Genomic DNA, 24,290 nt, shown 5'->3' on the forward strand with positions numbered 1-24,290 from the left:
CTAGAGGCCGGGCAGAGTCTATGGCTGCAGCTCGCCAACGTGTCGGTTATTTTATCGATTGATCGGTTAGTTGTTGTCAGAGGATGGTGAAAAATGTTGATCAGTGTTTCCAAAAGCCAGAGATGAAGATCAAATGTCTTGTTTTGTCCACGATCCAAGGACATTCAGTTTAGTGTCATAGAAGATCATCAGTCTGATGTTCTGATCCAGTGTGAAATATCTCCAACTACAGGATGGATTTCCAAGACGAAGACTCCTCAGACGTCAGTTAACCCTTTGACGCCAGCAACGTTTCCACGCTTCAGGTCACAGGACACGTCCAGGCCTAAAGTCTGATCACTGTGTTCGATCTATGCATGCTAATATGCGAACAGCATATTTAGGCAGCATCATTCATTATCTCCTCACAGCACACAGTGCAGCTCCTAAACAGCTGAACAGCTGGACACACACACACACACACACACACACACACACACACACAATAATAAAATATAAAATGGCTCCATACAGAGCCTCAAAACCCCGAACGGATTTGAAGACGTTTCTTACACCCTCATTAAGATGAAACCTTCACCGTAGTTCATAACACCATTATTAGTTTCAGCATTCGATAAGAAACATCTTGACTTTCAAGCATTTCCTAAACCTCAGAGTCACATCTGAGTCATCTTCAGCAGATGGAGCGAGACGTGGTCATAAAAACAACAACTGGTCCGTTAGTGAAGTTTCATTTTTCTTTCTCTTACTTCTAAAGACAAACTATCATTTCCAAGGTGTTTTACTCAGTATCATTAGTGTGTTACCACTGTTTCTGTTAGCTCATTCAGTTGTTATGCTACCAGGTTAGCATTAAGCACAGAGTGTATCTGAGGTAGATAAAGTCCAGATTAGATTAATGAAGCTGAGAAGATGTTTTTTAATTTAGTTAAAGGGACAACATTGTTTCTTCTGGTTGTTGCCGTCAGGCCGAAACTTAAACGTTTGTCCTGGAAGTGGAAAAGACTCCGAGTAGAGAAGCAACAGATCAGAAAACAATTGATCTTCCTGAGTCGCTAACACGTTAGCAGACTTTTAGCTCTTATTTTTGGTTCAGTGAAGCGTCGATGCAGTTTGTCAACGTGGATCCTCTTCAGAAAAGTCCGGTGACCGCAGAAACAAATCAGGGACAGATTCATCTTTCAGTGGTCAAAACTGAATCCTGGTTTATTTTTATCTTTACAACAGGCAGAAAGAACCTGTCAGAAACACACAGGAGTTTGGTGACATTCACAAATGACATTATAAAGACTTTTTTAATGAACAGTAAGAAATCTTGATGAGATACAAAGCTGGCACATTTGTACAGACGAGTTCAAACGGACCAAAGATGCTCGACTATAAAGAAAAATGTGCTTTTTTACTTTTTTACATCTGATGACTCAAAATTTAGCACATTAACCTCAGTTATTTTACATTCAGACACGGAGCTCAGTGCGTTGTGACAAAACATCTAAAAATCCTTGTGTTGATAAGAAACTGTCTGATAAAAACCTCCGTAACAGTTCGTCATGATCAACTTCCTGCTTCGAGTTCAAAGTTCATCCGTTTACGTGGCGACAAGATGAAAACCGACCGGGAGATCAAGTTAGTCTGAATTCACTGAGCTTAACATGAAGCAGGTGTCATGAAGCAATCATGAGACGGAGCTGTGACGGTGGATCAGGTGCAGCGACGATGAAATGAGAAGCTGTAGAAACAGTGAGAATGATACCAGAATATATCAACATCAGTCCGTGAAGATCAGTCCGTGAAGATCAGTCCATGCCGACTCACTCTGGATTCAGAGCTTCTTCCCTGCTCATGTCACAGATTTCTTTTTGCAAATATTAATTCAGCATATCATGAAGTTGTTTAAGTGTTTTTTTCACACTCGTCTCATACCATCTCTCACCTACACCTCGGTGTCAGTCCCAACAGCGGCAAAATAAGCTGTTTAAAGATGTTTTTATCAGGAGTGGACAGATCATCAGCCTGGCTGATATTCAGCATTATTCTGATGATCAGTATCATTCAATTTTCTGTCAGATTGCAGATAAAATGTGCTACTTTGGCTCCGATGCAACGTCCTCTCACTCAGCGTCCCGCCCACGACACTATCTGACTGGTTACACGTCACAATTAACAGCCTATAAACTCTGGAGAGGAAGTGTCAAGAGGCAGAAAATGGAAATACTCAAGGAAAGTACCTGAAAATTGTACCTTTATTCCATCAACGGTTGTTTGAAGTTTCAGTTCTATCGCAAATAAATATCGATCCCAGAAATCTGTTTTCTGTCTCCTTGATTTCTAATAATCGGTACCACGCCTGAAAGAAGCTGCATCGATCGACACCTCATTTTTAAAGGAGAGTTTTGAGCAACAGAGTTTGGAAATCATTAAAAATGTTGATGACTCATCTTGCACTCGGGGTGCTTTCTTTATTTTATGGATGTATAAGAAGAGGAACGTCACCAGAGGAGTGTGCAGCTCGGCCCGGGCCTCACAGATTACTGTACAAAAACACAACTTCATAACTTTCCTCCCTGATCTGGAGCTGTGTCCTGTTTTATGGAGAAGATACCTGCTGGTTTTCCCTCTGCTGCCACAGATAGCTTAACTTGTTGCTAAAGTAACTGCTAGCAAACGTTCTGATAACGGGCAGCTTCTCAGTGCACACCTCTGCACCGGGTCAGTTACAGTACCGAGGTGATTTACGGAGCTTCCTGGTAGAGAAATACCAGTAGCTTTGTTGCTAAAGTAAGCGCTAACTTCTAATCAATGCAACGTTAGCTTCAGTGAGCTCGGTGAGCAGTCCTTGTGGACTCAGCCTGGGTTACCAGGAGCCAAACCTGGTGAGAAAACCACCTCGGTACTGCTGCTGCCTGTTAAACTAAGCGAATATGCAGCTTTAATTAAAAGGCTGCTGCTGTGTTGAACTTTAATCGTTCTGTTTGATAGAAGTTTTCAGTGATCGTGGGAAAAGAAGGTTTCTAATATCGCTAATTAAATGATCATCGTACTTTTTATATCCATCAGCGTATAAAAATGTCTCTATTGGTTTTCAGCACGTCACATTTTTGTAAACTCGTTAGTTTTGTCCACATCAGGATGAAGTTGCCGTGGTGACACCAGCTTCAGGATGCTGGATAAACCTGAGTTAAGCTCAAAGACCGCTGGAAAACAGACTACACGTGCTCCCTGGTTAGATCCAAAGTTCAGCAGTCTACATGAGAACAAGTTGAAAACACCGTACCTGGAGTCGGGAATCAAACATCCAGATCCAAAATAAAGCCTTTACCTCTTTTCTGGATTTCCTTTCGTGATTTGTTTTAAAGTTCTGATCTGTAAACAAAAGCTGAGCGAACCTGTTGTGCTTCGTCCTTTAGCTTCTTTTTCATTTCAGCAGGACTGTCGATGGAAATGTGTCAAGACTAAGATTAAATAAACAGAGTTACTCTGAGTCAGTCCATCGAGACTCAGCGGCTCCTCTTTGTGCAATGACAGAGCGTCCTCACTCGTCGTCTTTGGTCCTCCTGGCAGCTACGACCTCCCCGACGGCGACCAGATTTCATCCTGAGAGTCCGAGTCGTCCAATGCGAAAGGCCCTTTCCCTGATTTCCCGGCGCCTCCTCCGGCTCGCGAAGCGGCTCCGTTGATGTCGTTCAGCGGGACGTACGAGTATTTTCGACGTTCGGGGAGGTGAGCCGCCACCGAGCCGCGACAAGCCCGCACGAGGTGAACCAGCAGGCTGACGGACAGCAGCGAGGCCAGAGCGGAGGTGATCATCAGCCAGGCACGCCTGAGGAGAGACAGACGAGGTTTACAGCTCAGGGAGGAAAAACTACAAACATGGAGGACGTCATGTAAAGCAAAGAGCTCGATGTGAGGTGTATCGTGACCAGGTTATTGTAAATCTGACTAGAAAGACAGCAAAATGTTTTTTCTTTTTAGTGTCTGAACGTCACGCTGCAGCTGAATTTTATTTTCATCATCAAATAAACTGATAATTATTTTCTTAAACCGGCAACAGACAACGACTCTTAGTTTCAGCTGATTATACATGAATGAAAACATAATATTAATATCTTACTCTGTTTCTGCCCCTAAATCAGACACAATGGTCGTTTTCCACATTTTAAGTTCATCCAATAACCTGCTGTGTATTTTTTTAAACTGTCCTTTTCCCAAACGGTTTCCAAAGACGAGCGCTCAGATGGCTCTGAAGTGGCGAATAAAGTGAACGCTGGTCTGTAACTTCTGTCGTCTCGCCACAGAGAGCGGCAGTGAACCGGTGTGGGTCGAACTGTTCTCCTCTTTTGGTCAAACAGAGTTCAAACAGCTGATGTTTAAAAAGAAAAACCTCCTTTTCCTCCATCTGTGACCGGAGTACCTGTTCACAAAGCCCCTTTCCAGAAACCATAGCAACGGCTAACAATTCCTCACTTGCATATGAAAGCTAAGGAGGCAAATGAATGTGAAGGAGAGACATGAAGCCAAAAGCAGGTCTGGACTCCATTATTCAGAGCAGGAGACAGGACTGATTGTCCTCTGTTAAATATCTCACGTCAGACTGCGACATGTAGCACTGCTGTTTGTGACTTCTCATCATCCTGCAGAAAAACCTCCACTTCAGATTATCCTCAACATCCTTCATGTCCTCCCGTGTCCTTTACTTTCATAATGAATCAGAGTTTAACTTAAAACAGAGCCGCTGAACGACAACGGTGTGTTCAAGAGGCTGGAAGAGGAGATTAACTGACCGGCAGCAGTTTCACATTTGGCTGGCAGACGGGACAATTTCACACCTCAGCTCACAACACACTTTCTACACCTGGCTTTAATATGCGCCCTGACGTGCATCTCCAGTGACCACCTGTGATTGGCTCTCATGTCCCCGCTTTCTATGCAAATAACTGGATACACCACCGGGACGCACGGTCCGATCAAGAAAGACAGAACTTCATGTTTAACGTTTGCAGAATTTACAAGAAGGCCCAAAGAAAACTGTCTCCTAATTCAACTCAATACATTTAAAATGAAGGAAACAAACACTTCATGTTAATTATCACCAGACTCCCTTAACAAATGTGTCAGTTTAGTGAGATGCTGAGTGAGGAGAAACTTTACAAACTGTATGAAACTGTCTCTGACTAATTCTTCATTATTTGTTCCTTCTTGTAAATTCAGCAAATGTTCAACATGAACTTCTTTCTGTCTTTGTGTAAAAACATGGAGTCTGTCTGTCTGTCGGTGATGGACGTGTTTATTTGTATTTGTCACTAGAGATGCTAATAAATGCCAAACTGACTGACCACTGAACACTTGTGATTGGATCACCGAGGATGGATGTTAATACCGGGTCTGAACGGGCTCTTTGTCTTGAAAAACTACTAAAGACACAAGAAATAAATCTTCATACTCGTTCTTCTTCTCAGTCACTGACGATCAGGAATGTGTGTCTAATGTGTTGAAGTCGTACTTTGAGCTAAAACATCTCAAAATGACAAAACTGTGACCATCATGGACGGACAGCAGAGGCGAGAAGGTCGGAGGTCTTTGACACTTACTCTGACAGATGAGGCTTCTCTCTGTGAGCTTCTTCATCTCGTCTCCAAGATGTAAACATCTGTTTAGCTAAACAATGTCCAGCTGTGGAGAAAAGAAGAGGAGGAGCTGCGTAAAAAACACCATTTTTCTGTTTATAAGGAAAACAGGGTCGTATTAGGAGCTAGCTGGTTAGCATGCTAACTTCAGTAGACATCTCTGCGACAGTATAGAGACGTCAACACTGTTGTTTCTTCACACTCACACACATTTTTCGAATGTTTTAAACTGAAATTCTGGTCATATTTTACAAACTGCTCCTTTCAACAGCAGAGCTGGAGGCGATTAGCCGAGCTCACATGTTAATTAGCGAGCTTTTGAAGTGCAGGTAGGCGTACATTAGGACTCGAGCTTTTCTAGAAAACATCTGACAGCATGTAAACAGAAGCAGGCCGTTCATACATTTTGTTTGGTTCACTGTCGTGGTCGGCTCCACTGTGTCTGCGTCTAATACTGAACAGAGAGCGACGACCAGTTTAAGACGCACACAGCAACACACAGCAACACACAGCAACACACAGCAACACACAGCAACACACAGTCCTCCCAGCTGAGTCGATACAGTGCGGCTGTTTGGACAGACAGCAACAAAGACTCAACTGTTTTTACGTCTGCTCAATGCAAATAGTCAAACATTTACTAAAGGAGAGGGTGCACGCACGCACACACACACACACACACACACACACACACTATAACCTCTCTAGTTATAGTTTATAAAAGGGGTGAGAACGAGGAAGAGGAAGCAGTTGCAGGTCGATAATCAAGTCAAAAACCTTCATTCAGCTGAAACACCTGCAGCTAATCATCACAGTGATCAGCTGAACCAACGAATGAAGGTGTAAATGTGTGTGTGTGTGTGTGTGTGTGTGTGTGTGTACCTCTGTGTAACGTGTTGTTGGTCTCTCCTCGCAGCGTGGCGTTACAGCTTCCTGTCTGCGGGTCGCATGGACACAGGTCGTCACAGCGACACTCCTGAGCACAGGACGGGCCGAAGAACCCCAGAGGACACACTGACGCACACAGAAACATGACAGAAAGTGAACAAACTGAACTTTTATGATGTAACAAAACCAAACTCTTCCCAGTTCAGAGGATCCAGGCGGGGAGGAGGTTGGTTTCCACTCTGACGACGTAGCTCTACCTTGTTGGCATGTGTTGCCGTGGAAACCAGAGGGGCATGAGCATCGTCCGTGGACGGGGTCGCAGGAGCCGCCGTTGACACAGCTGCAGGTCTGATTACAGCCGTCACCATAGAAACCAGGGATGCACACTTTAAATAAAGGAAGAAAACAGTGTTACAATGACGGCGATGCTTTGTGCTAAATGCTAACAAGCTCACAGTGACATCACTAAATGTTGTAACGTTTTTAGTTTTCTTAGCTTGTGTTAGCATGATAGCACGCGCTAAACAGAAAGAACAGCTGAGGCTGAAGGGACTGTCCCATCATAAACCAAACCAAGCAAGGCAAAATGTTAAACACCCAGTCATCATCTCCTGATGTTATAAAGTCAGGCTCAGCCATCATCTCCTCCTGATGATATAAAGTCAGGCTCAGTCATCGTCTCCTCCTGATGATATAAAGTCAGGCTCAGCCATCATCTCCTCCTGATGATATAAAGTCAGGCTCAGTCATCGTCTCCTCCTGATGATATAAAGTCAGGCTCAGTCATCGTCTCCTCCTGATGATATAAAGTCAGGTGAAGTCTGGTCGTCCACTAAACATTTCTGGAGCTTCACAGTAAAACAGAGTTGCAGCGTTCTGCTGAACACCTGAAGCAGCTGGAAACTTGATTTAAAAAGGAAAAACAACCAAAAAGCCCCGAGATCACAAACTGAATTGATAAATCTTTGAGCTTAGCAGCTACAGAGAAGATTTCCACTTTACAAAGGGTGTAAATAACGTCTTTTCAAATCAATTTGGGCTTCTGGAGACTTAGATTACAGCAGACGAGCTGTACGGAGACATTTTATGTTTTTTTCAGTTGTTTTTTTCTGTTTTAAAATAAGTCTCCAGCTACTTCAGTTGTTTGGGAGAACCCTGTTTTGCTGTGAAGCTCCAGAAATGTTCTGTGGACTCGAAAACTTCACCTGAAGTTATTTACACTGGCGCGGCTGTGTGTAAACAAGATGTTTCTGTCTTTAACCCACAGAATGATCCTCAGTGTGCGACCTTTCAACCTCTAGGAAGTATGATTACAACTGCTGCAAACATTCTGCAAAGCACAACAGACTCCTGAGTGTTGGCACCTGATGGTTAAAAAGAGACGGGCGACACATTACGTGTGCGGTGTGTGTGTTCTTGTTCTTTTAGCTTTGTGAAGACCAACCTGAGGACATTTTGGAGAAAGAACACAGGATAAACCTTCATTCAGCAGGCGTGTTAGCTCCGTCGCCATAAGGACAATAAGTTCACAGGTTTATCGAAGAGACGAACTTGTGCTGAATCATCTGCTACTGTCTCATAACTGCAAACTGTTCCTGCTCTGTGGGGCAGATGACACATTTCTGTCCCCTTCGAGTTAAAAACAGCTCACTGTCGGTCAAAATATCAAAGTTGAACTCAACATGAAATGTGCCGGTGTGACGGGCACCGTGACTGTGACCTTTAGGTTCAGGTTAGAGTTCAGGAATGTGATGTCAGTGAGGTCCTCTGTGTTTGTGTGTGTGTGTGTGTGTCCTGATCACCTTGGCTGCAGTTTTTTCCTCTCCATCCAGCATCACAGACACAACCATCTGCATCACAGAGGAGACACATAAAAACACATGAAACGGTGCAGATACACGACGAGACAGCGGCCAGTGGTGGAAGTGAAAGAAGTGACACTGCAGTGTAGAAATACTCAGTTACAAGTGAAAGTCCTGCATTCAACAAAATACAAGAAGTAGAAAAGCATCAGCAAACTTGGGGGTTTCATTTCAAAATAGGTTTCATCCTCGCTGTCTGTCTATTTCTTCCCCTCCTGATATCGCAAAGCTTTTGTCGTTTGCTTCTGCGCACTAGTCAGGTTGTTGAAGAACAGCCAGAACATTTGTTGCAGAATATAACAAATTATAATCAGTTTATCTTTGAGTCCAAGTGGAAGTTTATTCCAAATTTGAGGAAATCCCCTCAAGGTTTTCTTGAGATATCGAATTCACAAGAATGGGACGGGGCGGACAGATGATGCCCTCCAGCCACAGCTAACACCGGCTCAGAGGCATAAAAATACCTACCGGCAGTGCAGACACCGTGGGGTCCGCAGGCCGGCGGCTGACACACCAGAGAGTCACAGGCGGCGCCCTGCCAGCCGTCCTGACACCGACAGCGTCCGTCCACACAGTCTCCGTGTCCGCTGCAGTTTGCCGGCTGGCAGCGCCGCTGGTGAACGCACAGGATGGTGGAGACGGGCCGAGCGCAGCGCCACCTGCCGTCTGGTTCACTGTCAGCAGAGGGTGAAGTCAACAAAAACATTAACGCTTTGAGCTAAACAGCAACATTTCTACAAAAGTTTTTAAGAAGAAGGGCTGCTAATAAGGTTTTATTTTCAAGGGGGAACTTTTCTTTAACTGGCTCACCAGTGATCAGAGGGGTAGCTGGCTAAGGAGCCATCCGTCACGTAGGTAGAAGACCCGCCTCCATCCAGATTTATGGCGTTGACGACTCCGTACTCCTTCAGAAACTCGGCCACCTCCCAAAGACTCATACTGCTCAGAGACACAACGTAACAAGAAACTGAGTTCAGAGTGAAATAGAAACACTGGAGACAAACAGAAACATCTTTTTATTCTTTCTTGCAGTGCAGTAGTTGGACAGCTGGTCCATTTAATATGTCGCGAATAGAAGATATTTAAGACATCAGGCTAACGTTACTTATGTAGGAGGCATTTCGGAGGGAGGCAGAGAGTATTTCTTTAACAGACATCTCGGGGCACAGATTTTATGAACCTGATGTGAAGCACGAACTGGACGAGATATTAGCTGTTACAGCGAACACAGCTAATCAGCCAAGATCTGAGGAGGCTCCGTCAACTTTACCGTCCAGCTCTGAGAGAGGTGTGAGCAGCAGGGTCAATAAATGTCTTATCTTAAAGCTGCCATGTGAAAACAATATTATTGTAGATAACAACAAATGTGTAAGGCACTGCAGACATGGACAGGACATGTCATACATGTGTGAGTGTTGTTGGACTGATGTGATCCACGAGGGTCGGTGTGCGTTTTGTCCGAGCCGACGCGGTTTATTGAGCGGCTGGTGGCCTGATCTCGAGCGGAGATTTACAGAGGTCACCATCCACGTTCAGACATGTCAGCTTGTTGTGCTTTTCAGAGTCAGATCATTAACGCCAACACATCAATCTCAAGGGCTGCTGCAGGTCGGCAGGGTCGCTGCCCTGGCGGGGGAGGGGAAGTCAGATCAATACAATCGATTGGTGGAGAGATCTTAGTGGGTCGGGGTCACATCAGCCTGTTAGTGTATCAGCGCCGCTCACAAACCAACACTTTAGGAGATTAAAATGCATTTTGCTTTTCTGCTCATATTCTCCATCCTCTCTGGCACCGTCTGCCATCTGATCTCAGTATTTCATGCAGATATAATTTTCTTTTCAGACCACCAGCGAGACGGGAGCGTGCATCTACTGATGGACCAGGTAACCAGGGTAACTAACGTTAGCCGTGGAGGAACGCCATTAATGTATTCATCTCTCGTCCATGAGTAGATGCATGCTTCCTTCTGTGTGGTGATACCGAAAGAAAGAAGTTCCTGCATGAATCTGCTCACTGCTGTGGATTATCTTGAGTAACCTGATCATGATTTCTGGAAAGAGAAAATGCTGTTGAGTTTTTGAAATGTGTTTCCGTTGTTACGTTGTTTTCAGTCACAGTGGTCGTTTGTGTCCTTGCAACAACAGGCCTGACAAATCACACCCTGCATATTTCACTCCTACTTGGGGCACTTTGTATTGAGTCAAAGGCCAGTGAGTCACTTTGTGTTAATGGAATAAATTATCATATGTTTTCTCTCATTCACATCTGTGTCTGCTCCTTGTTTCCTCTCAGGAGGGACATCAACTGTTTCATCCACTTACTCTGTGTGTAAATAAAGAAAATAAATATATAAAAATACTTCCATGTCTTTCATCTAGCTGAGTGGATATTTAGTAGAGAACAGGAGGCAGCTGCTCTGGATAAAAGCATCAGGTAAAACCATCCTCCAGCTCTTACCCTCTTACTCCAGTCTGTCCATCGATCTGAAACAGGATCAGTTTGCCCTCAGCGTCGTGGCCCACCGCCGTCCGGGCCGACACCACGTCCACGAAAGTGCGGAAGTTCCCTGTGAGCGTACGAGAAAAAGGAGTCGATCAAATACAAAGTCAGGCACATTTTATAAAAGTCTGCACGCCCACGGGAAGAACTAAAGAGTTGCTGGTCCCTGTTATTATCCCTCCTGTTCAAACTGGCTGCAAGAAATCTCTTCCTCAAGTGCTCAAATCCACAGTCCACATTTGAATCTATGACCAAACTGTCAGTGGTTGGATTGCATTGTGGGTAATGTAGGCACCAGGTTTTGACAAGAAAGAGGATATCTCTGGCTCGGCTGCATCTTCATCCTTGCGTTTTTTAGCGACCCGTCATGAGTCCGACTGTGTTGTAGGAGCAGAATGTTATAAAACAGGTGGACTACACCTTTAACAGGTGTCCAGAGACAATACCTGACAGCCTGACGGACTTCCTGAATGATCCAGATGTGTGCTGATTGGATAATCGGGACAACGGGTTGGAGAATCACCGTCATACAGAAAGTACTTCAGAATTTGCCAAAAATAGATGTTATTATAGATTTTGATTCGAGCCGACCGATATGTAGTTTTAGGGCCTGATGGGGATGTCAAGGAGTAAAACATTCAGAAAGATATCAATATATCAGCCGGTATACGCATGTGTTTTGCAGTGATCCCTCAAATGTGCTTATCAAACATTGTGACATTGTCGGGCTCTTGTTCTGTACAATCCTAGTCTGAGGAACAATCCTGGTTTCATGTTTTCAAAAATGAAAGGAAGACATGAAAAACATCTCCTGTGCAGGTGTCTTGGCGTGGATCATGCTCGGTGCGGGACAGAAAGCGGGTGATTAAAAACAACCCAGAACATCCAAAAAGACACTAAAAGACGACACCCGTCCCAGCCACAGTCGGGTCACTCTGCTGTCATCTGGCACAAGATACAGAGGTATCTGCTGCAGTACCACCGGAGCACAGGTTCACCCTCCACACTCCTCTATAAACTGGTTTGTTTTGTTTTGTTTTTCTGTGATGCAGCATTAAGGGACTCAAACTCAGCTTTGTTTCGCAGCCCAGGTGTATTTAATGATAAATAAACTAACCATTTTTGGTGAGCATTCATTTATAGACAGCGCAGCCTGACAGCCGTGCTGGCAACTCTCTCTGTTGGTTTAATGTTCCTCTAGTGTTCAGCAGCTGTTAACAGAAAAATAATGTGCCATCACGTCCCTTTTCAGTTAAACAGTTAAAATACTGTGAGGTTTTAAACGGTGGTTAATAGTGAAATCAGTTTATCGCTGCATCCACGGCTGGTTGTTCCAAATACGCGACACCATGCCAACAGTCGGTGTACACAGAGATCTTCGACCCCGATAAGGAGTTCATACAAAGCCGAGGTCTGGTTTCAGCATTACGTAAACAATGACAGATCAGTTCTGGGAAACTCATCCTTATTTACTTTACCTGTGTGTGTGTGTGTGTGTGTGTGTGTGTGTACGTGTGTGTGTGTGTGTGTGTTTCTATCCCTGCTCTGTGTAACAATAAAGGCGTATAACGTTCGGAGACTCGCTGCGTTCTTTGGCTGGTGACACAGTTTCTTGACACTGTTAATCCAACGTGGCGGTGTTGTGTGACGGTGCTGCGACGGAGTCACGTCAGGTCACAGACGAGTTTCTGTGTTACGCAAACGGCGTGGCAGCGCTCTGATGGACACACATAATTACTGGTGAACTGAAGCTGATCCAGTTTCTGCCTCCCAGTCTGTGCTGGGGTCAGGTGAACTGATCCTGGACGAGGGGGCGGGACTCTACTGATGAGTTATTGTAACTCAGTCTGTTGAACTGGAATTCAGAGAAAACCTTGTTCCAGGAAACTGGTTTACTGACAGATTTCGTCATTTTGGCAACTTAACTTGATCTCAGTCAGCAGCGGTTTTCATCTTACTGGTTAATTTGTCCGTCTCCTGTTATCATTAACTGCCGCAGACTCCTCCTGTGTAGTGTTCGCTCTGTGAAAGTGAATATACTGTGCGTACCCGTCTCCTGCGTCTTGTCGCACTCGGCCGTCAGACTCTGGTTGATGTAAACTTCGCCGTTCCTCAGCAGCCACACCACACCGCTGACCAGCTGGACGAACGGGTTGGACTGGTCCGAAACACCTTCCTGCGACAGATACCTGGAAGGAGAAGACGTCTCAATTTCCGAATGTTTATCACACTTTTATATTAGTGATGCAACTAGTGATTATTTTCTTGATTAACTGATTGGTTGTTTGGTCTATAAAATCAGTGTTTCCAGTCGACAAATATGTCGCTCTCAAAAGTCTTGTTTTTGTCCCGAACCCAAAGATCTTCAGTTTACTGTCACAGAGGAGGAAAGAAACCAGAACGTATTCACACTGAAGAAGCTGGAATCAGAGAATATTTACTAGCACTGAGCCTCGGGGTGTCTCCACAACCACAACAGGAGAACGATGCTTGGGGTGATTTATAATTATTACATCTACATTAAGTTGAATGTTTCGGTGGACTGATGTTGTTTTAGACAATAAAGTTTATTGTTAAACTGTGAAATATCCTGCCTCCAACACGTAGTTTTGTCAGAAGTGTTTGATAACCACACTTACGGGATCGCTGCAAAAAAGAAATGTGTATCTCGACCGATTTATTGATATAGGACCTTTTTACTGCCTTATAACAGTATCTGTACAAACATCTGTATCTAGGTCAGGCTCTAAACTATATACAGAATATGTATTTACATGTAGAAATGCAACTGCTACTAGAAACAGAGATGTATTCTATACAGAGCAGATAGTCTTGAGTAATGCTGCAGCTGATACGACACCGAAAGACTGAAAGAAAACTGGTGAATGGAAATATTGGCCGGTTAACAGTATTAAGAAATGCTACATAAATGACACTGCAGCTCTGTGACTCTGATTTTGGTAACTTTGACCAAGTTGTTCAAACTGACGTGTTTGCACCTGGCGTGATACCAAAGGTGCAGTTACACGACTCTGTGACGCCTCCGGTTATTTATACTCCGACTACGTGACCTCGGCTCAGGGTGAGGAATCACCTCACCTTAGATCACCTGACCTTAAATAACAGCAGCTGAAAGAGTTCGTCACAAATACAACTACAGTATCAGTCTGGTCAGACAGTGAAACTAGCTGCCCTGCACTGATGGGATTTAGTGCATGTTTTGTTTGTGTGATGGTTGGTAGTTAGATTGCTGCCCTGTCTGTCCTGCACTTTGAGCTCTAACCAAGTTTGTTGTAATGGCAAAAAACTCAACTCAACAAAACGATGTAATCCACAACAAGTCTGACATCTGGATCTCTGCACAACAGCTTCACGTGTTCCAGTTTTTATCTGGGTCTCGTTCACCTGAAGTGACACTGAGCTTCAGTCAGCCGGCGAGTTTTCCTGCGAGCCTTTTTCACAGCAAACACTTTGATGTGGTTGTCAAACCAGGAAGAGTTCAGGTGAAGCTACCAACATTAATGATATCTCTGCTGTGTTGTCGTGTCCCGGTGAGTCGGGTCAGAGAGCCAGCGTGAACAGTTTAAAGGCCACGACACCATCAATGCAGCGCAGCTATTAATCCTGTTATTTTAATATTTGAATGTGTCAGGACCAGGGGTGAGGGAAAAATAAGGAGGACGGTTTTTTTTTCATCATGCACTTCAAGAATAAAGTCGACTCTTCTGGTTCATCAAATCCAGTTCGAGGAGCGACTGACAGCTATGCGAGCTGCCCGAGCCTCCGGTCTCTGCCAACACTACATCCTGAGAGTGTGACGCTGTGTGTGTAGTGTTACGATCTCAAAGTCCTCATACTGACGACTACACTGTGTTTACGAGCTAAAAGAGAAATAATGTCTTGTTACTAAAGCCGATTCTGAAGTACAGTTCTTCATCTACACGAGTCATTTTGTTGAGGCAGTGATGACGTCTCAAAAAATCTGAATTAGTTTGACTACAGTATCAGTATTTTAGTTAATCTGAGTACTTGTTAATGTTTTTATTTTGAAATACCGGGCAGCCTGGGCACGCCAGGTGAATCTCCATATATAGGTCGGCAGGTACAGGACCAGTAGAGGCAGAAAACTGATTTCTAACAGATTAATTTCCAGGTTTAAACACACGTGTAACCTGTGCCACGAGTGAATGGGTCACTTTTACCAGGTGGAGTAAACAAACCCCGACCGCTGCACCACACGGGCACAAAAGTCTGTGGATGAAGCAACAGTTTCTGTTTTAAATTAGACGCAGGTTTGTTATTAGCCCGGCTGACATGTTTCACACAGACGGACCGGGCAGCACAATGACTGGTTGTATCAAGCTTGTGGTTTCAGCTTTCTCTGAATATTTGACCCAAACACCCACCGACTGTTGCATCATGGAGGAATTCCAGCGATGACTGACCTCAGGTACCAAACAAACAAGTCGAATTGACTTTTCATGGTGTGCAGATAAACTGTGTTTGTTTATGTGGTGGGTAAGAGCTGACCTTACAGGGGCAATATAAATATCCAGATCTAACCCTGGGGACAGATGCTGAGTTATCGTAAGAATGATCCGTCAGCAGCATGTTTTGAATGCTTGGTTAATTTTTAATGAGCAGAATAAAAAGAGGAAGATGCTGTTTCTTTTTCACTCTGAGAGCAGGTTGGATTGGTTGTACTGGTGCAACAGAGAGTCATGTCGACATGAACGCATCATCTGTGGACTGTAGCTCATTAAACTGAACCAGAAGTTACTGGCCGATGCGGACAGGAAGTCACTAAATTGCAAATGTGTTTTTGGTTTTTTTAGATAACACCTGAGAGGAGGACGGCTGCACGGTGAGGCGTGAGGAGACATTTCAGAAAGAGGTCAGCTGCAGACGGTCAGAGAGACGGACTGAAAGTAGTTTTATGTATAATGTAGTTTCTAACACGTTGCAGCACTGATGATAGCTCCATGACTTATCAAAATAAAAGCTTGAAAATACTGTTATCTACAGAAGTGGGACCCGGCAGATAAAGTTTGGGAACTACTGTCTTACCCGAACACCAGCATGCCGTCCCTCCTGATCCCAAACTGGGCGTTCTGCACTCCGCCGCTGTCCTGCACCTTTCTGCCGTCGCTCACCACGTTGCCCAGACACTGGCCCTTCCCTGTGTTGAAGAAGCCGGCGTTCTGGGCGTACAGACACCCGGCAGCCTGGGCTGTTTCCTCCACAGTGGTCCTCTTATTCATCCCGCAGCCACCCGGCCCGCCCGGCTCCAACACTGACACCGTCCTCAGCGGGTCGTGGACCACCGTCATGTGACCTGGGAACAAAGATGAAACAGATTCTGCTGCTTCAGTGACACCAAGTCAGACGGATCAGAATTAAAGCACTAAGCAGCGTCCTCTCACCTCAGCACATAAAAACATATTGGATTTTAATCAGTGTCGTTAAACAGGCAGTATGTTCACGTTATTAAGTTTAATTAAATTCCTACTTTCAACCTACAGCAGCTGACAAATGACGCTCTTTGTAAACAGTCAGTTTGTATAAATGGATCAGAGGTCAGGGAGTAAATAAATAAACAGAGGATCAATAAATCAGAGGTTGATCAAACACAAATCACATCCAGGTTTTACACAGACTCTCTGCACTTTGTCAATAAAGTTATTCTGTGTGACTCGCTCGCTGACCGTAAACCCATCTGCCGCTTCCCGGCACGTCCGACACAAACACCGTGGACTCGGCCACCGGCAGCCCGCTGTGGTTGTTGGCGGGCCGGCTCTCATGGGTGGTGTTGCCATGAACGACGGACTGACAGTCCCTGACATGGCGATGAGAGTGGGAGGGGCCGTGGCCGTGGGTGTACGGCAAGAGGAGGTCATCGTCCATAGAGACTCTACACGGAGAGAGAAACGAGTTAACTGAATATAAAGAGAAACAAGAAAAAAAATAATAATGAGCCCAGATTACGATGCCCACAACACCCCAAGAGACCTCTGTAAGGAAGAAACACATTCCCACAACCCTTAAAGAGCTCAAAATAACTTTAGTGAAACCCTCTGGGGGACGCTGTGGGAGTGAAGATATGTTTTCAGAGCTGATAAATAAATCCTGTGTTGTTTCAGTCTGCATGTTGACTGTAGATTTCATCACATAGCCTCAAATCTGGTTTCATCACATGTAGGAATGTGTTTTCGTTGTGGTTTCTCTCAGGACTCGTGTGTAAAAACAATCCGTATCGCTCCTAACCCTCCTCATTACTTTAATGTTTAACTTTCACAGCATGTTTCTCTTTTTGTGATGCTACAACTCCACACTGGTTCGTTCTGGAGGCGGCTCTGCTTGATTAGGAAAGACTGACAATGAATCTTGTGTATTTAACAAGAAGCTTTTCTGTTTAGATTTTTCAAAGCTCAAACTAAAGGACTTTGAGATTACATATTTAAATTGGAAGAATACCCTGATCCATTTAATGGGACAGAATGCGGAGGGTGATTTTTTCTCAAGTTAACTTATTTTGGCTTGTAGTTTAGCAGAGAAAAACTAGGATCAACCAAACATACGTGCATGTCACTTATTAGAAAAATCACAGTGTTGGGATCTGGTTTGAAGGAACATTATCTAGTCTATTTCTGGAGCTTCACAGCAAAACAGCGTTGCAGCATTCTCCTAAACAACAGAAGCAGCTGGAGACTTGATTTAAAATGAAAAAACAACAACGAAAAGAACATTAAAAGGCTCCATAAAGGTCGCCTGTCGTTATCCGAGTCTCCAGCAGCCCTGAAATCCCACTCTGATTTTAAAAAGGCGTTATTTACACTCAACACGCAGTCAAACCTTTTTTAGTTTAACAGCTACAGTGACGATTTCAGCTTTAAAAAGGGCGTAAATAACATCTTTTCAAACCAATTTGGGATCTCAGGGGTTCTGGACACTTGGATTACAGCAGACGAGCTGTACGGAGCCATTCTATGTTTTTTCAGGTTGTTTTTTACAAGTTTCCAGCTACTTCAGGTGTTTAGGAGAATGCTGCAACTCTGTTTTGCTGTGACGCTCCAGAAATAGAGAAGATAGTCACTGAGGTTTCTTTTGCACTAATCTGGGAACTCAATGCAGACGGAAGATGCTGCATGTTTTTTTAACAATCTGAACACCTCATGGTAGCATTCCTGAAACTGAATGACTTGAGCTGCAGTCAATTAACCATTTACAAACCAGAAACACACAAACAAGTTCAGGCTGAGGTCAGACTGGGGTCAGGCTGAGGTCACTACAGGGGGACCAGTCAACTGTTATGCAACTGCGATGTCAGGACCACACATGACATGGCTGCCTGCAGGCCCAGGACAGACCTGGAGGTATCTGAAGTAGATGTGCTGGTTTTCTTTGCTATGGATTTTATTTTGCACATTCGTTCATGTCCTATAGTTTGATTACTTTATTGACACAAGCACTTATGCTGTGCTGAGCTTATTAACAGAGCCGGGTGGGGTTTTATTGCAAGGAAATTGCTAAGCTGAGCTGGTAAACAGATCATGATGCCTTGAGATCAATTTAATTAGTAAATGATGCTCTTAACAATAAACACACTAATTAAATATCTAGCAGTGCCTCTACTGAAGAGCTTCATATAGATGTTTGTATTTCATATAAGTGTAATGTTTGTATTATGTAAGAGGAGATGGCTTTTGAAAGCAGACTGAGAGTGTACCATCCCGCGGCGCCATCTTGTGTCCACAGCGCCATCTTGTGGCCACAGTTTCAAGCTGCAGCAGCTTCTTCACACAAAATGTCAGTTCCTTGATGAGTGAAACCAAAACGTGATGACAGGACTCATCTTGTGACGAAGAGTTTGGTTTGAAACATTTATTATCTGCCGTTAAAAATCATTAAAACACGGCAGTAATTAAATGTAGACGACAGAATGCTACAAGTGTTAAAGATGGAGCTACATAAACTAGCAACAGTTGTTTTATTTTACGTTATTTGAATTTTAAGTTGGTTTTACGTGATGAGATGAGAGCAGTAAAGGCCTTGTTGTGTTTGAGGTCAGTCAGTCACATTCATGAACTTCGTCCTCTGATAAGATTAAATCCGAATTGCTGCTGTTGCTCAACAGCTGGCAACTTTCAGTGTGTTAGCATGAATGTGTTTACATAACGCAGGAAGGCACCGGGTCATTAGGTTAATTACATTTTATTATCATATCCTTTTTATCCAGCTAACGTTAACTATAATGCCACTTTACTAAAGAAAGCGGAACAAGTTTGGACAAACTCCGCTTGAGTCTTCAGGCTCGGCTAACAGCTAGCAGGCTAACATTAGCAGCTAGCCGAAACAGGAACCGACGGTCTTACCGGGTGTTTTTGGTCTCGGACAGCCGGACGCAGAGGCATAGCAGCAGCCACAAAAACGGACATTTCACCGACGCTGCTGCCATATGAGGTGGAAAACTAGCCTGTCAAACTCTCCTCTCCTGCTGCTGGCTCCCACATCATCCAGCTAGCACTCGGCATCAATGTAAACAAAGCCAAACACTCGACTTCCGGTTCCGCTACAAAATAAAAGCTGTGTTCGCGAACAGTCGGAATCAGCAATTTTGTGAAGGTAATAAAAAATAAACATTTCAGTGAAAGCCCAGGGAATGGAAAAAAGATTGATTAGCAATTATAGAAATACATGAATGAATACTAAGTTAAAATGATGAGATGTACATCAAATTTTAAAAGTCAAAATAAGTTATATCAAACATAAAGCGATCATATTGATCACTCGTGTGAAATAATTGAGAGTAAAAACAGCAATAAAAGTGATCAAAGTGTACTGATTGATTGATTGATTGATTGATAGAAGTTAACAGTTAACCACTTACAAAGTCCTTGTTGCACCTTTCAGCACTACATGAGGAGTAAAAGTTCTCCACAGAGAAAATGTTAAAGAAATAAAACATGTTCAGAAGTGAAACTACTCTTACTGTCTTCCTCCAGACTTTTTTGTTACTTTTTCACAATCACAATATTTTTTCCAATGTTAGGCTTTTATTTTGTAAGACATATCGACACTTCCGGTATTGTTGACATAATGTAGTGACTTGACTGTGCTGTCACATGACTGTCACTCAGCCACATCCTGAACCTGCACTGAACAAATAACATGTTAATAAACCAGATGTCAGCTTCATTCACTGTGTGACTGTAAAATATGAGTCAGTGTCATTAAAGTCAGCCTGAAGGCCCAAAACTACAGTTTATATGACGTGAATGTAAACTTGTAAACACAGTCGATATGTTGATTTACAGAACTGCACAACTTTTAAGGGAGTCTGGAGACTTTCTGCTGCTCCTCCTGCTGAAATGTGACTTTTACATGCAGCCATCAACAAAGCCTGCAGAGCCCACAAGTGTTTCACAACTGAGAAGAAATGTTCTCAGACGTGGAGCAGGTTTTAACTGAGGCTTCATCGTACATGATTCACAGAGCTGCTCCTCTTCCTGGAGTGATTCACAGCTTGATAAGCCCTCCCTCTTCTCTCTGCTCCACCCTGCCCATGTATTTCCTTTTAGATCTACAGTGTGAAGGAGGGTGTAACTGAGCTGACGGCCTCGTTCACTGCACAAACACACGCTGTTCAGATCAGAGCTCAGACTAGTTTCACTTACCAGGAAGTGAAGCTCAGACGCTCGTCGACACTGAGAGGTGAAATGGCGGAAAAAGGAGTTCAGCTGGACCGAGAGACTTTCTCTTGTCCGATCTGTTTGGATCTACTGAAGGATCCGGTGACTACTCCCTGTGGACACAGCTACTGCACCAACTGTGTTAAAGACCACTGGGACACAGAGGATGAGAGGAGGATCTACAGCTGCCCTCAGTGCAGGAAGAGCTTCACACCGAGGCCTGAGCTGCTGAAAAACACCATGTTAGCAGCTTTAGTGGAGCAGCTGAAGAAGACTGGACTCCAAGCTGCTCCTGCTGATCACTGCTATGCTGGAGCTGAAGATGTGGCCTGTGATTTCTGCACTGGGAGGAAACTGAGAGCAGTTAAGTCCTGTCTGCAGTGTGTGGCCTCTTACTGTGAGCAACACCTGCAGCCTCATTATGAAGCAGCTCCGTTTAAGAAACACAAGCTGGTGGAGCCGTCCAAGAAGCTCCAGGAGAACATCTGCTCTCGTCATGATGAGGTGATGAAGATGTTCTGCCGTACTGATCAGCAGTGTATCTGTTATCTCTGCTCTGTGGACGAACATAAAGGCCACGACACAGTGTCAGCTGCAGCAGAGAGGACTGAGAGGCAGAGAGAGCTGGAGGGGAGTCGACAAAACATCCAGCAGAGAATCCAGGACAGAGAGGAAGATGTGAAGGTGCTTCAACAGGAGGTGGAGGCCATCAATGGCTCTGCTGATAAAGCAGTGGAGCACAGTGAGAAGATCTTCACCCAGCTGATCCGTCTCATGGAGAAAAGACGCTCTGATGTGAAGCAGCAGGTCAGATCCCAGCAGGAAACTGAAGTGAGTGGAGTCAAAGAGCTTCAGGAGAAGCTGGAGCAGGAGATCACTGAGCTGAAGAGGAAAGACGCTGAGCTGAAGAAGCTCTCACACACAGAGGATCACAACCAGTTTCTACACAACTACCCCTCACTGTCAGCACTCAGTGAGTCTACACACTCATCCAGCATCAATATCCGTCCTCTGAAGTACTTTGAGGATGTGACAGCAGCTGTGTCAGAGGTCAGAGACAAACTACAGGACGTCCTGAGAGAGACATGGACAAACATCTCACTGACAAAGACTCAAGTGGATGTTTTACTGTCACAACCAGAGAACAAGACCAGAGCTGACTTCTTAAGATATTCATGTGACATCACACTGGATCCAAACACAGCAAACACACGTCTGTTATTATCTGAGGGGAACAGAAAAGTAAAAGCAGTGTATCAACATCAGTCTTATTCTCATCATCCAGACAGATTCACTGACTGGTGGCAGGTCCTGAGTAGAGAGAGTCTGACTGGACGTTGTTACTGGGAGGTGGAGAGGAGAGGGGGATACGTTCATGTAGCAGTCGCATACAAGAATATCAGCAGAGCAGGGAGGACAGATGAATGTATGTTTGGATGCAATGACAAATCTTGGTCATTATATTGTTCCACAAACAGGTATCAGTTTTATTACAACAACATCCAAACTCCCGTCTCAGGTCCTCGGTCCTCCAGAGTTGGAGTGTACCTGGATCACAGTGCAGGTATTCTGTCCTTCTACAGCGTCTCTGACACCATCACTCTCCTCCACAGAGTCCAGACCACATTCACTGAACCTCTCTATGCTGGAGTTCGGCTGTGTTGCACTGGAGACTCTGCTGAGTTCTGTAAACTGAAATAGACAGAAGACATTTAAGGGACACTGAGTTAAATCAGTCTCATGTTGTCTTCATGTTTGTCGCTGATCGTTGTGGCGTTTCTTCACCTGTCAATCAAACTTTCTGGGCGGTACTTTGACGCCTGCTCATTTGTTGTTGGGCAGATGTTTGAGGTGTTTTCAGGTGACACTCCTTCCTGTGTCTGTTCAGCCACGGAGGCTCTCGCTGCTCCTGACGAGGTCTGTTTACCTCAGCTGATTTGTCTTGTTATTAAAATGTGAGCGTCTCTGTGCTCTGACTGCATGTTGAATATTTGTACTCATGTATTTGTATGTTGTTGTTTCTCTTCCACTGCGTGAGTCTGAAGACAGAAAGCAGCAGAGCTTCATTTATTGTAGATGTTTTGTGCTGTGGAAGCTCATTTCTGCCAGAAAAATATAAAAAGAAACATGAAAACTCAAAACTGAAATGAAAACACAATCATGAGATGATGAACTGACTTTTATCTCATAATAATAACTGATGGTTATAATTGTTGACGTCATACTTTTGACTCTCGCTCTCATAATTATGTCTCACCATGACAATATTTTTATTCTCAGTGTTTTTTCTTGTAGTGGCAGAAATCAGCTCCCATACAGTTCTCACCACTTTGTAAAGAATCCTTTAATCACATTTATTTGTTCGATCCACTAAATGTTGTTCTGTCGTCTGAATGGATTTACAAATGAGGAACTATGAGGTTTCATAAAGCTGTAAATATCAGGATGGTCATCAATAAGGAGATGATTGATGAGTTTGTTGTTGGTCGCTGAGATTCTGCTCAAACAAACTGTTGAGATGAAGCGAATGTGTTCATGAAATCACTGAACGAGAGTCACTGAACAGACTTCACTGATGGACGTGTGAACAAACTGAAGCTTCACATCATGAATAAACAAACATGAACAAAGTTTCTTCTCGTCTTCATTTCAGGGTTTCAAACAAAGCTGATGGAGAAGAGATGAAAATGTGTGTGTGGCTCCACCTGCTGTTATTTTAATCACAGAGGAAAATCTACACTGAATAACTTCTGCACACTTTTTAATACTGAGCTTCACTTCAATGAGCCTCTGCAGCGTGACACCTTCTTTACAACACACAGAAGTGATACGCCCACATACTGCAGTACTACTTCTTGTATAATACTCTGGACACACTGCAGCCAGTATTCATGTTGTCGCTGCACATGTGCTCTGAATGAACTCGATGCATTGAGCCTGTTTGCATCGTTCCTGTGAGTCACATCAACTAGAAGCTTCAGAATACATCCAGAACTGAAGTCGAGTCCTCACTAGTGGCTTCATCTGTCGCTTTCCAACGTCAACACGTTTCATACTCAAAACTTTCTGCCACGTTCACGTCACATCGTTCAGACGCTAATTTACTGCAGCCGAGGAGGAACAACTGTTTGTTTCAGTCTGTTTATCCACTTTATCATCAACCAGCTGAACAAACATGTTCATAATAAAAGCAGCTGATTTTATCTGCTGTGTCTGAAGATCAATGGTGTTTTACAGAGAAAGAATAAAATACATGTGGAACATTTGCTGAATTTACAAGAAGGAACAAATAAGTCAGAATCAGTCAGAGACAGAGTTTCACACAGTTTATAAAGTGTCTCCAACTCAACAACTCACTAAACTGACACATTTGTTAAGGGAGTCTGGGGACAAAGAAGTCGCCTATACTGGTTACTCTTTAGTGTGTTTGTAAAATGTGACATGTTTAGATCAATAAAATGTTTCTTCTTTCATAAATTGAGTGTAAATGGTGAAATCAGTGTAAACAGTGTGTTCAAACAGCTGCTACATGTTGGCAGGTAAGACTTTAGCACTTTAGACACAGAAGCAGACAGGCTGGTACAGCCATGCTGCCACAAACTGACACTTTGTACAAGGAAACAAACAACTTGTCGTTTTCATTTAATGCTGAATTTACAAGAAGGAGACAATGATTCAGAATCAGTCAGAGACAGAGTTTCATTAAGTTTATAAAGTTTCTCCTCAA

At 43.9% G+C, this 24,290-nt stretch overlaps 2 protein-coding genes across 2 annotated transcripts; one reads left to right on the forward strand and one right to left on the reverse strand.

Moving 5' to 3' along the window:
• Positions 1-1,173: 1,173 nt before the first annotated feature.
• nagpa (N-acetylglucosamine-1-phosphodiester alpha-N-acetylglucosaminidase) lies at positions 1,174-19,424 on the reverse strand. Its single transcript, XM_084356764.1, has 12 exons — positions 19,247-19,424; positions 16,580-16,785; positions 15,942-16,209; positions 12,924-13,063; positions 10,833-10,941; positions 9,185-9,313; positions 8,843-9,048; positions 8,315-8,362; positions 6,770-6,898; positions 6,507-6,638; positions 5,589-5,670; positions 1,174-3,820 (listed from the first exon to the last, which is right to left on the reverse strand). Exons 1-12 carry the CDS (start codon positions 19,327-19,329, stop codon positions 3,562-3,564), a joined length of 1,791 nt encoding a protein of 596 aa, XP_084212890.1. The 5' UTR covers positions 19,330-19,424; the 3' UTR covers positions 1,174-3,561.
• A 1,132-nt stretch (positions 19,425-20,556) lies between these two features.
• Positions 20,557-23,945, forward strand: LOC311259548 (tripartite motif-containing protein 16-like). The gene has a single exon (XM_084356778.1). It carries the CDS (start codon positions 20,591-20,593, stop codon positions 22,262-22,264), a length of 1,674 nt encoding a protein of 557 aa, XP_084212904.1. The 5' UTR covers positions 20,557-20,590; the 3' UTR covers positions 22,265-23,945.
• The last annotated feature ends 345 nt before the right edge of the window (positions 23,946-24,290 follow it).

This window comes from Pagrus pagrus (assembly GCF_965226575.1).
Source record: "Pagrus pagrus genome assembly, chromosome: 7".
Lineage (NCBI taxonomy): Eukaryota > Metazoa > Chordata > Actinopteri > Spariformes > Sparidae > Pagrus > Pagrus pagrus.